At 38.8% G+C, this 13,963-nt stretch overlaps 1 protein-coding gene across 1 annotated transcript; it reads left to right on the forward strand.

Moving 5' to 3' along the window:
• Positions 1-2,397: 2,397 nt before the first annotated feature.
• On the forward strand, positions 2,398-6,469 carry hmgb1a (high mobility group box 1a). The gene is made up of 5 exons (XM_067492070.1): positions 2,398-2,552; positions 4,774-4,934; positions 5,135-5,280; positions 5,449-5,623; positions 5,747-6,469. The coding sequence occupies exons 2-5, from the start codon at positions 4,788-4,790 to the stop codon at positions 5,894-5,896; spliced, it is 618 nt and encodes a 205-aa protein (XP_067348171.1). The 5' UTR covers positions 2,398-2,552; positions 4,774-4,787; the 3' UTR covers positions 5,897-6,469.
• Positions 6,470-13,963: the final 7,494 nt, after the last annotated feature.

The following is a 13,963-nucleotide window of genomic DNA, read 5'->3' on the forward strand; positions in this document are numbered from 1 at the left end:
AATTTACAAATCATAATGAACATAAACGCATTCTTCATTTTCGCACCCCACCCCCTGTCAGCACATTAAATCACACAGACGAGCCTTTAAAGTCACATAATTGCATTATCTCCAGTGTGAGTCTAGTAAGCAAGTCATCTGGAGAAAGCACCCTTTCACAGTCAAATTATACTGGGCTGGCTTTCTCAATAAAAGCTTAGTTCTCCTCTGTGTATTTGGCCCTAATGGTAATGCTCAGGTCAACAGGTCACAAAAATCTGAATTTTACTTAAAGGAAATGTGAATCTAAACATAATTGTATAATTATTTTAGTAATTCTGTAAATTGGTGTCACTTGATACCAATTGATACTTGAAGTATATGATACACAACGTGCTGCAAGTTTCCTTAGATGACACCATAAAAGATTTAATGGGTATCCACTCATGCATTAAATTCTAATATTTGCTTAATGGTGGCACTACAGCAAGATCACAGGTCATCACACTCATTGGGATTCTTTGATTAGGATGCATATCAGTAGGAAATGTCATGTCTGTGTAGAACTGTGTAGAAAGACCTATTGTTAATCAGACAAACAAATACAATCACGTGAAAACCTTATATAAGAGAAGATCAGTGACACATTCTGTATGGTAATATGTATGAAATTATCAAATAATATATTTGTTTTATTAGAAGTACAGTAGTTAGTAATCTGGATCAATACAACTCAGAATTGCATTTTAAATTATCTCTACATTGTATGGCAATATAAAACAGGACGATTTATTAAAATGAATGGATTCTACATTGTTAACTTGCTCCTGTTTGAGTATATCGTAATTTAGGGCTTTAACCACATCGTTGTAGACCACAGTGTTTGTGTCTGAGGCTATAAGTAAAATGTATAGGTGAAAGGTCCTCTGCAATTATTTATATATGAGTCCTGCAATTAGCAACAACGAGTGTTAGAATATATTAATGCAAACCAAAGTTTCCACAACCAATGCATCACTATTTGTCACCTATAACGCATCACTGCCTCACCTTAAAAACAACATTATAAGGTTTATTTAGATAAGATTTATTTTTACATCCCAGTTTCACAAATCGCACACAAACTGGAGTTACTGGGGGGAAATGGAAGAAACCTAAAAAAAAGCAACACAGGAGGGATTCCTGTTCCAAGATGGACGGACATTGAATATGCATTGGCTTTCTTCTAACATTTGTTTAAACAGAGCAGTAGGTATTTGATCTGTCAATCAGCTTTCTTTCTTTTAATCACCTACTGCATATGAAGCCTATTAAAATGAGGCAAAATAGCTTACATATAGTGCTGATAAAAACAAATGATTAATATTCAGGCACAGCAGCTATACCGGTTAAAGGCATTTATTAGGACTGGATGTCTGTTGCTCATTCTTAACCTTTTAGAAATGTTTGTGTGTTTCGTGTTTTACTCAGAGAAATACTTTTTATATTTATTAACATTTTGAGAACAATGTGTTGCAAACTAAGACTTTTTGAAACTCTTTCTGGTGGTTAATTAGTGTAACATCGTTTAAACATAACAAAATCAAATAAAATTAATCCTGTGTAACCTTTTACATAATAGGTGAATCAGTGCTGACTCCGGATTGAACATGTGACGTTAATTCAACATTAAGGAAGACGACCACGTTTTAATGTGTATTGCGTATATTTAATATCCCTGCTCATAATATAGTGTTAATTGAATGCCATGTTGCTATATGGAGGCTCATTGTTAAACATAGCTGTAATGCTGACTGAGGTCCTGCTAGACGTGATTATATGGTACAGATGTCCGGGAGAAAGAGTCAAAATGTGTAAGTTCAGTCAGTGTAGTCGCGTTTTCGTCAACATTAGGTTATATACAATAACACAATCAAAAGGCAGCAAATTCAATTCATTGGTGCTGAGCTCTCATTGCAAATACTTTAAAAGTCCACATCCAGTGCGTGCGTACCCAAGGCGGGATGCGCAACACCTTCTCGCGTCTTGTATATGTGAACACGCAAAGTCCTTCTCTTACATTTTATAAAAGCACCGTTTGCAAATAAGCTCACGTGTATCGAGGGGAACATACAATGGAGGTGGTTGATGAGGAAGCGAACAACCCATCCAACACGATCGCACAACATTTCACAGCCGCCTCGTTCACTGACTACAAGCGCTCCACGTTGTCTCATTCATTTAACTTCCCTACTGCACACAGTGCTGCTCAACGTAGTGAATTCAATACTATGGGAAACACACTACACTACTACTGCTGCTGCTGCTGCTCGCCCAGAAATGTTTTTGTATCCACGCGCCTCAGAAAACTTCAGTGACGTTTCACAAAAGCCAACCAATGGGACCTCGTCTTCTATTAGGACAATGAAAAGCCTCCGACCAATCAGAGGGGCGCCAGACTGGTTGCTGGCCAATGGCGTGCGAGCCCCGCCGAGAGTAATGTTAGAGAGCTGGAGAGTGAAGACACTGCGTATCGCCTGTGTTCTCTCATACACAGCCATTGCAGAGCATTGAGATCCAGCGATAGTCCCTAGGTAAGTATCGCACACACCAACATTTTAAGTGTCCGTGATGATGCGTACGACGGTAACATTCATAAATATCCTGCTCGCGGGTTTGCCACAGCCTATTGTTAAACCTTTTGCTGTTTGTGACGATTTTAATCTCGGGAAAGCGTCAAAAAAAAAAAAAACAACAAAAAATAGCCGGCGCTGAGCAGGTAACGTTACATTACTCTGCCTGGGAATGTGGACCAGACGCTGTGTTAAAATAAAGAACAAATGAATATTAACCTTGACTAAATTCGACGATAATTTCTGATTTTGCCAAATAGGAATAATTTTGAATATTGGTGTCGTGTCGTTTGTACAAAATGGAGTCGAATCAAATGGTAGTTATCGCGTAAAAATTCAGGAATGTCTAGCGGACAACACGGTTAAGCGACAATGGTTAGAAGACTCACCGTTAGCTAGCGATTGGCATTGCAGTGCATTGCAAAGCTGAACGCCTGTCATGTCAAGACCGAGGAGCGTGCGGGTTTTTGCAGAAGCATTTAAAATGTACAAAAACACAAGAAAAAGAGAGTCTGACTTAAAATACATATGGGCCTGTGGTTTGTTTGCAACAATTCACCCGAGAAGACGGTGAAAAAATTACCTCACGATCTGCGCTTTTACTGTAATGGCTGACTGTATTCGCATAGGAAACAAGGCAAATGGGAAGCCAGCGACAGAGGCGCAGTTCACTTCAACTTTTTCTAACCCTGTTTTCTCGAGAAACAAACCGGCAACTGTAGCGTGTGGCGACGGCAAAAGAAAGTTCAGCCTTTCGCGATTCGAACGACGCCATTGCGAGATTTCTCCGATGCTCGCAAACCCCTCGAATCCGGGCTTGAAGTGAAGTGGTCGCCGCGGTCGCTCTGCCCTCTATTGCGTGCAGTGCAATGGCTGTGCGTTGACACAAAGAGAAGGAGCCATATTCTCCATGTTAGTGGATGAAGACGAGCGGCCATTAGGAGCTCATAGAAACCAAGTCAGTAGCACAGCCCGCTCATAGACACAGTACAGACCCAATGTATTACTATACAAGGCGGCTAGTGCAATAGGAATCAATCGGGGAAATATTTTGTCAAGATCGCCGGCTCTGTAGACATATTTGTCGTGTTGCAAAGCGAACTGGGAGGCGGGAGGAGACATTTGAGGGGGACTTTCTTTCATGAAGAAGGCATTCTCACAAAATGGAAGAAGAAATATTGCTGTCGTTGTTGACCTCCTTTTCCTCAACGAGAGCCTATGCGCCATTACTACTTCGGTCGACGCAGCTTACTTGGGAGTTACAGTAGCGTTTAATGGGAAAATATAAAGGGAAAATTAGCAGTTTATAACATATTAGCAATCATTAAGGGTTTTTTTCCCCCCAGAATAAGAGAAAGAAAGAACTAATATCAGGGGAGTGTTAAATCACACCGAAATGCAAGTTTTGACTGTTATGTTTGCAATAAAAACACATTTATGTGTAATGTGTGTCTTTCGTGTCAAAGTTATTTGTTCGATTAAAAACGTAAACAGGAGTGAAACGGGGGTTTCCTGAAGGCCCGTTCTTATTACAGATGAGGTTTACGGATTTTCTTTTTGTTGCAAAAACACGTTTTTTTTGTTTGTTGTGTTTTTTTTTTTTTTTTTTCCAGTCAAGTCCACTGTTACAGTCCCAACACAGGGATAAGGTTTATGTTCTGCAGCCGAACTTTTAGAGTTTTAAGCTAAAGCGAGACGTTCCGATAAGCAAAATAAATTGCTGGATGTTGATGAGTGTTCCTCCTTGAATGCTTATCGACAAGTTTAGCCCGTTTTTAACCATTATAATGGGAGGTGACCACGGATCACTACGTTTTATGTTAGAGTTACGTCTGCAGATTGCACATCAGTAAATAAATCATTTTCATCCCGTCTGAACTGGATTTGTTTTTGAAAACGGTCTTAACTTTGTGCAGTTTGACAGCAGGGAGGGCGGGTCACTACAGTTGTCCTACTAATACTGGTGGTGAGAAATGAGTAGTCATTGTATAGTACAAGAATGGGTGGGTTTCTTACCTGCAACGCGTGATCAAACATTATTAACGTTTTATTATTTTATACATGGTATACATTTGCCACTTAGTCCAACTAAGAATATATTTAATATTTATACTTTTGAAAATCTGTGTCTCCTCAGAGCTAATCTTTATATGAAACTTTTTTTATTTTTATTTTTTTTAAGTTACTGCCATCAGGATGGGGAAAGATCCAACCAAACCAAGGGGGAAGATGTCCTCCTATGCTTATTTTGTGCAGACCTGTCGGGAGGAGCACAAGAAGAAGCATCCCGATGCTTCCGTTAACTTTTCTGAGTTTTCCAAGAAGTGCTCTGAGCGATGGAAGGTAGGTGAATACAGATCGATTATGAAACTTTTTTTCCCCAACTTGTAGTTTGTTAAACTCCCAAATTTTATTTCTGGCTGTAGCCTCTTATCTAAGAAATCATCTAAAACTCCAAATAATTGTGTAGTAATACTCTAAATACTTGTGTACAAAGGGAGTTGCCAAACAGGGTACAATCCTCAAGTTACCTCTGTTTTTAGACGATGTCTGCCAAGGAAAAGGGTAAATTTGAAGACTTAGCCAGGCAGGACAAGGCGCGCTATGAGAGGGAGATGAAGAACTATGTTCCAGTCAGAGGAGGAAAGAAGAAAAAGTACAAGGACCCTAATGCCCCCAAGAGACCTCCGTAAGTACTGCAAGTCAACAATTAATGACTTTTAAAGATCCTTGCATAAGAAAAAAGTGTCATTCTGCAGAGCAAACGTGAATCATGAGTAATTGACTCACGTTATACACACTCAATGTGAACATTTATGGGTTGATGACCGGCTGTTTTTGTTTGTGTCCCCCCCAGATCTGCCTTCTTCATCTTCTGCTCAGAATTCCGCCCTAAGGTGAAAGGTGAGAGCCCTGGCCTGTCTATTGGAGATGTTGCCAAGAAGCTGGGTGAGATGTGGAACAGCACCGCTGCAGAGGACAAGCAGCCCTATGAGAAAAAGGCTGCTAAACTGAAGGAGAAGTACGAGAAGGTAAATGAGGAATGCTTCCACAACACATTATACGGATATGTTGTGCTGCACTATTATCAAAACATGGTTCTATAAATTGCGTCTCAACATTAGTTCATCATCTTTTTGATTTCTTGACCACAGGACATTGCAGCATATCGTGCTAAGGGTAAAACAGGCGGTGGGGCACCAGCAAAAGCCCCTGCCAAAGCAGACAAGGATGACGATGATGATGATGAGGACGAGGATGAAGAGGAGGATGATGATGATGACGATGATGATGATGACAAGTAGATGGCAAATGACATATATATATATGTATAGTGGTCATTTTCTTGTTTATAAAGCATTTAACCCCCTTGTACACACTTCACTTACTGAAAGGAAATACGTTAGTATTCAAGGGGTAAAAGGAAAAACGACAAAAAAAGGCTGTGTATATCGGTTGTTTTTATGCTGTACAGTTTTTTTTTTTTCTCCTTTTTGTATAGTTAACACTACACAAGTATCGTGTCTGTATCTTTCTGCCAGTCTTATTTTTCCAGTGGTAGCTCCTAGACCACTATCCTGCCTGGTACAGTGTAAAGGGATGGGCTTACAGTATTTACCCTAGCTAGAGGTGCACAGCACATAAAAATGTTCTTGGTTATCTGAGTGTTTTCTTCTCTTTTCTTTTTTTCTTTTTTTTCCTTTTGTGAGTTTTTTTTTTCTTTTTTTAAAAAATGACATGTTATCAAAATGATGTATCACAGTTGTTTTACTGATCTCTATGTACCACTGTAATAGCAAAAATAAGATGAAAAAAAGCCTTGTTTATTGTTGAAATTTAAATTGCTTCTGATGTCAATAAACATTTTTTTTTATTAATGTGTTTTGTTCTGTGTATAGGAAAGATTTTTAGAGTGCTCATTTTTGTGCAGTTTCTTTTGCCCTAAATAGGTCCAGGTTTATTGGTCAGAGCAAGCAAATTTGTGTAGTGAACAATAATACACATTTCGTCTGAGTAAAGACTATTGTTCCTGGTTTGGATAGTGGCAAGATAGAGCTGCTGTTAATTCTCGCTATCTATGCTTGTTTTCGAACCGCTAAATTAATTGTGACTGGCACAACACAGTAGATGATTAAAAGATATACACCAGTGCTGCTTGGGAAAAATATCTATGAACGCTCAGTCAGTGCTAAATCACCAAGAGTCATTAGCTTCTATCATCCTCGAGATGAGACTTGTGTTAACTGGCATTGCTGTCTACTCAGTAAAGTAACAGTGTATTCACATTATGGTGCCCAGGGACAATTAAATAGAACAGGAAAGTGTCTCACAACCCAAGCTTCAATAAGCAGTTCCTATGAAATATGACTCATTGCCACTACTGTTTATACAGGCTATCGTGTGTGTCTCTGAGTGGCTGTGCGTTGAAGCTCCTTGCCAGTGGTGGAGGTATACTGAAAGTCGTACTATTGTCAGCTCTGCATGCCAACATGCATCACAGACTCTTCCTGTTTTATTTAGATACAGCTGCTTCATCTCTCACGCACACTCTAGGTCCCATCCAGGGTATGAAAAAAAAAGACCATTTATATAAGAAGGATTACGGGCTTTGAAAAACACTGCAGTCTACTACAATCTAAACCTAACAGGCACACACACATATAGAATGTACAGCTGTTTCATATGGGGGTTACCAACTCTCAACCTGAGCACATACACACAAGTGTTTATAGAAATGAGCAGAGCGGCTCTGTGGTGTAAATTACATTCATTGCATATCTCCTCAGCCTTGGCCAACAGAATGTGCCATGGTATCATGTGGGCTGGAGGACAGGCAGACACAGAGCAGAACTTGACCTCTGCACTGCTCTGATAAATCCCAGCCAGTCACCAGTTAAGGTGATCTGCTACCCCCTGATCCCCTTACTCTCTGACAATGCATGTTTTATCTATTAAATTTGAATCCATTGGATGATGATGGCCATGGTGAAATTTCCTGAACCCTCAACCCTTGGGTTATATCGGGGATGAATTTTCTACATCTGTTATGCTCTTAAAGGGAGATTACTAAATTGATGCAAGCATATACAATTACCAAACATGTGACAGCTGCAAGCTGCTGTCACCACTGATTATTGTTTCACTACTGTTTCTCTGTGCAATATGGCCTACTTAGAGCAGATTCAGTGGAAGCAGTGAAAATAGTGAATCTTTACTCATCTACTGTCCCACAGACTACCCTCTTCGTGTTTCAGAGTAAAGGGAAACTATATTGAAACAGTTGCAGTGTACTGTGGGTGCACTCAGCTGTTGATCAGTGCCTGTCTGGGCCTGTACAGACCAGAAGTACAGTAGGTTTAGCTACACAGCGCCACTCATGGCTCCCAAAGCCTGTTAATCCCAGCCACCTGGTCTCCACTGGACACGCTGCTCTCCATCAGTGGTCTCTGAGCGTCACCTAGTGTCCACATTGGTGCAACTGCATCAGCACTGCTGATTTCAATCCATCATCACAGCGGAGCGTGGGAGGATTCCCGAACTCCAAGCACATGGCCAGGGGCCCCAGAGATTATGGTTATTATCAATCAACAAACAGATAAAAAAAACAACCAAAAAAGTCAAAAATTACCAATAACAGTTACAAAAGAATGAAAAAAGACCAAAAATCAAATGAAACAAACAAATTATAAATGGCCTCAAGAGGCCAATTTTACTAACTCCTGCTAATACTGCTAACCCGCGGGGACATCTGAGCCGGCCTCTATCAGGATGTTTTGCCCCTGGTGAAAGATGTACTTAAATCCAACTGGTGCTTCAAACAGCTGTTTTATTTATGATCTCAGGCACAGATACAGAGGAAAAACTCTAAGATGGTAGTTAACAGCAGTGCTAAAATTATGGCTCATTATTATGGATCATTGTCCCAAAGTGGGACAGTGGAAACCGAGGCTGAACAATGTCTATACATAAAGTACAGATACTTGAATTTACATGAAAAGGCTGAAAATACACACACATCCTCAGCAGCTTCCCTTCCTGGCCTTCTTTTCCTGTAGGCAGCCTTTGTTGACCCCTATGCAGTAATAGAGGTCTTCACAGGAGACTGGCTCCACATATTATTTATCCATAACTTAGTAACTGAGGCAGTGGTGAATGTGTAGTTTACTAAGACCTTCCAGCAGAACACGCTGTTTTTCCGTACATGTATTTTACAGAAAGAATAAACTCCAATTACTTTTTTATTACCAAGATATTGCCCATCTATTAACATCTATTACCACATAGTACCTTGGTATTCCTGTAATACTACCCTACAATTATCAAGCTTTAAATTAGTGCTACCTAAAAAAAAAAAAAAAACTAAAAAAAAAAAAACATGTCACAATTTGTTGTTGTTTGTTGATGGTAAGTTAAAATTTTATTTTCTTATTTGTTACAATTGACTTTTTTTGCTTTATTGCTTATAATAGACTCACACTCAACAATCTGTCAATAGAAAACCAACAGCTTTGCACGGTTTGCTTGCTAAGGTGAACAACTATTTTCGATTAAGAACAAATCTTTTCATACAAGGGGTTCCTGTATAAAGCCTGTTGTGTTTTTCCCGCACCTTGTCAATATGTGACTGTGGGTTCACTATAGTTGTGTGGGACGGACCAATCAGGTGCATCATCCCAATACCAGCCCACCATTGCACCAATCACCTGAGGGCTGGTTTCTCTTTGGCTTAGATCATGCTAATCAAGGCAGTTTGACTTTTGCAATGTAACTGTTTAAGACAGAGAGGAGCATGGGAAAAATAATTATAGCAAAATCTGATGTCCTCAGGATGAAGTGTTGTTAAGATAATTCTGATACATGATCCCTGTTAGAAACATCTTTGTCCACTGAGTGCTGCTATTGCAAAGGACAAAATTATCTTCCACTCACTGCTGCAGTAACAACTCATGTGGATTCTACAAAAAATAAGGTCTGTCTGCACATTCTGCAAATCTTTACTGTACTGTGTAGAAAAGTAGAATATTCAGGTTTTACTAGTTGGACTTAAACCTGAAAGCACTTAATTTCCATTTTAAATCTATGCAGCAGGTTCAACCTGCTCGATCACTTCACTGCCTCCGCAGAAAGTAATTAACTTTACCAAAGAAGAAAAACCTGACAAGTGCCAAACATTAATTTGACAGTTTATGTAAAACCATACACAATTAATTGACAATAAAGCATCAAAGTCTTCAGTCCTCTATAATTCTCTGTGTTTGTTTTGCTGCAGATCATATAATTCATATCCTTTTTTTAAGTTTCTTACTCTTTGCTTGATTAATACAGTTTCTAGAGTATATGCTGATGAGAGGACTCTGGTTAAAAATGTACACTGTATTAAATTTGTGTGAATAAATAAATGTTTTTGTAAGATTCTGAGGTTTGTTGGTACAGATTCAACACATCATCATTGTATGAGCCAACCAGGGTTTTCTCTGTTTTTTTTTATGTTGTGTATTGTGAGGTTAGTTAGATTAAAAATCTTATGTCTAAGTGTACTGATGATGTCATTAATGACATCATATAACAGCCTTTGAAGTTTGCCTTTTATGTTTGCTTTGCTAGTTGTCATAGAAGCAATGTTATGAAAAATTTGTTACAAGAGAGGTAGTTCAGCTCAGCCTTTGGAAAGAAGGGCTACAAGATACAGCTATTAGAGATTTCGGCTCAGCTATTAGGCCTGACAGAAAGAAGGGACTACAAGGTAGTGGGGACTGGAACAAAGTAGAAGAGAAAAGTTCAGTGTGTAGCTGTGGAGGCACACAGTTTCTTACCGTGTTTTGTAGGTTTCGGAATCACTTTGAGAAACTTGTTCGGTGGAATTGATTTGTGAACCTGCTTGTGAAAGTTGAGAAACGTGGAATTCAGTAAATGTTCAGTGTTCATCATACATACGAGCAAGATCCCCTCTACAATAATGAAAATAAGTGTGCTTGACCCTCAGTGAAAAAAAGCTGCAGAGGTTGTGTCATGCATGCTCGTGTGTTTTCAAAGTATTGCAAAGGTTTGACTAAGTGGCCAAACAAATTTTCTTGTGAAATCAGATTTGCCAATCTCATGGCAAATCTTTGTATCTTATGAGTCATGCATGTTGTATTTTGGTGTTTTGAGTGGAGTGTGTTTGTGTGCGCGTGTGTTTTCTCTGTTTTTGCATGAACTATGTGCACAAACAAGTGTTCTGATGACAGGGCAGAGCAGAAAGACAAAGAAAGTGAAGAACACCACGTAACCGTGAAGTGTTGAAGTAAAGTCAGATAAAATACATTGAATTGCGTCAGGAAACAACCAACTAAAAACAAAATTTGAAACAAAATTCTTCTCAAACTTATTCCCTCATTGGATTTTTTGATGATGATGTTTCAGAACGAACACATTGCTCTATAATTTGCTACAGGTGGTCAATTATTTTGAGATCTGTTGACAAAAGGCCAATGTCCCACAATTCAAACCATCTGGTCAAATCAAATCAAATCAAAGTGAACATGATTAATGACTATATGCTGATGTGTCATCCGCTTTAAGTAGATCCACCCATGTCAGGACAACACATTCTCAAGTCCCAGATGATAACAACTTCACTGACTTTTCTTTTAGCACCACTTGCAGTTTGGTACTTGTGGTTTTAATAAAATAGCTTAACAGGTATTGGATGCTACAACACTCTCCAGATCACTTTCATCCCTTCACTTTCATCCTCTCATTTTGTTTGTTTGTTTGTTTATTTGTTTAGAATAAAGTGGCTAAGAATTAACTGACTTCCTATAGTTTTTTAAATCATTCAAAATCTATATCTGTATAGATCTGAAAGGCACACTTATCTTTAAAAAAATGTTCAATGTTGTATGGAGAAGATCCAAACTCAGGATAAATTTACATTTGCACAAAGTAAACAGTGTTTCTATGGAATTATGTAATGTAAAAATAACACATGTACTATTTTGGACAATTCATATTATAAATTACAAAAGGATAAAACATGTGCTACGAAAAGCATACAATAAACTTTGAATACTGAGTAAATAAGGGACAGCTTTAGAAACATAAGGACTTTGCTTTTAGCAGCAGTGTTAAACACCCATTTATTTCCCTGTAATCAGTGACATTCTCCATCAGCTGCTCCATTATCCAGACAAAGAAATCGCACTTGATGAGAAAGTGAAATGACAGAGGAGTTACTGAGTACTGCTTTACGTTAACATAGAGAAAAGGAGCAGGCGTGATTAAATTAACAAAGATGTGGAAGAAAAAGAAGGTTTGGATGGGGGGGAGGAAACAATATGAATTAAAAAACAAAAACAAAAGTGAAGTTAGCTTTGCTCTGGCTCCATCTGTGCAGGATGTTGAGACTGATAAGGGTAAAATCAAGTAAACAGGTCTTTAAATCAACACATTACCGTTTTGATTTACACTGATTATAAGTAAGTGATTGTAAGTGCCGAGCTGATATAAAAATATTTCCCCCTTGGAAATCATAAATGAGCCAACTGGGTCATTAAGCACTTCAATAGAGGACTGGCCGGGGTCTCTGCGGCCTTTGCCAGTCTAAACACACAAAACATCAAAGACATTTCTAAACTTTACATTTTTTGCTAGCCTTAATCACTTCTCTCTGAGATTGTTGCATAGAGAAATAAACAGAAAATGCCCTTTTAATTTGGAAACCTTCAATTCAGAAAGTGTACAAGAGTGTACGTTTACCAGGAAGTTACATAATTTTCAGAAGAGGAGAAAATCACAACAAAATACTGCATTGCATTAATATGTTGGATGCAATGTGAAAACTGGAATGTAGGGGGCCTGGTGGCTCAGAGGTGGAGCATTGGGTTGGGATGCTGAAGCCTCATATCCCACCCCACCATGTGTGGCCCCACCCATGCACCAAGGGCCACCCTGGTGCCGGTCCTGAGCCCGGACAAAAATGGGAGGGTTGTGGTAGAAAGGGCATCCGGCGTAAAAACCACACCAAATCAACGACCCCCGAAGGGACAAACCGAAAGCCGTTGATTTGACTGTGGCAACTGGAGGAATGAAACAAAAAATATTTTACAGAACAGTATTAATTATAATTATCAAACCTGTGTTGATTATAGTTTTGGTCAACTGAATGACCGGGTAGTTTAAACTGCAATAATTAGTTTTTGTGGCCTCTGTATTTAGTTAGAGCCTTACACTCATCAGTCAAACAGCTCAGTCAAAAGTGTGCCACGGTACCCGCCAACAGGCAAACGGTGATTAGCTAGTGATGAAGGTTGTTATATTGAGTGAATATTGTGTTTATGTTAATGGACCCATTTCACGGCAGACATTTTAACACGCAGGACAATCCAGCTATCATTAATAACATTACCAATATGCTCTATCCAATGTCCATCAAGCACAGGATGAGGACACTGAGTCTGAAGATGTTTCGACATGTCAAAATACATTCACTACATAAGACCTATATTGTTCCATGTATCCTAGGGGAAAATGTATTACCTATCACAAATTAATATTCTCATAATATTTGATATCCTGGGCATCTGTTAGCTAGTTTTGAAGAGCATTTTTTGCTTCGTCGTGGCTGTAAATGATTAAAACAGCTTTGAAGGTTTAAGACTGGGTGAAAACACAAAAACAACCAGCTCATTTATTTGAATAGAAGGGTTGTTCTTATCTATAACATGAGTCAACATTTGACACAACTCAGTGCAACATCCTATGACAATGTGCTACACAAGCCAATGAAATGTGTACATTCCTGACTATAATCCCAGAGAAAACAATCCCAGAGGATGTTTTTGTAAGCAGCTTCTTAAATCCCTCAGATACCGTTTATTAAGTGATCTTGAGTGGTTGTGTAAAACAGATTCAGTCTTTTCAAGACATACCACAAAACAACATGTTTACGGTGAAGTGACAAAGCCATCTGTTAGCCGTGGCTACTTTAATAAAATCAGGTGATAACGTCCTTGTAGCGACTGGACAGATGTGTTTGTGCCTAAAGCTCAGTCCTAACAGCATTACTTAGTTCTTTTCAACAAAACTCCTTGCTTTATGTCTAAGTTTATTTGCCTTATTTCCTGCTGTTATTGTGTTCTTATTAGAAGACAGAGAGAAAAAAAAAGTGCCTGTGGTTGGTTTGGTTAGAGGACTTGTTTGCAACCCGAGCAGTCTTTTTCTGTTTACCACATGTCTGTTGCAATGAAAGAGGAAATGATTGTGATTGTGATAAGTTTGTATAGCTACAATGTCCTCATTATAAACCACTGTGTGTTGTCTTTGTGTCTACTACTACTTTTGGACACTACTATCACTGACTGTTCTGGCTCAAGTTTCCAGACTATTTTTCT

This window comes from Channa argus, chromosome 22, assembly GCF_033026475.1.
Source record: "Channa argus isolate prfri chromosome 22, Channa argus male v1.0, whole genome shotgun sequence".
NCBI lineage: Eukaryota > Metazoa > Chordata > Actinopteri > Anabantiformes > Channidae > Channa > Channa argus.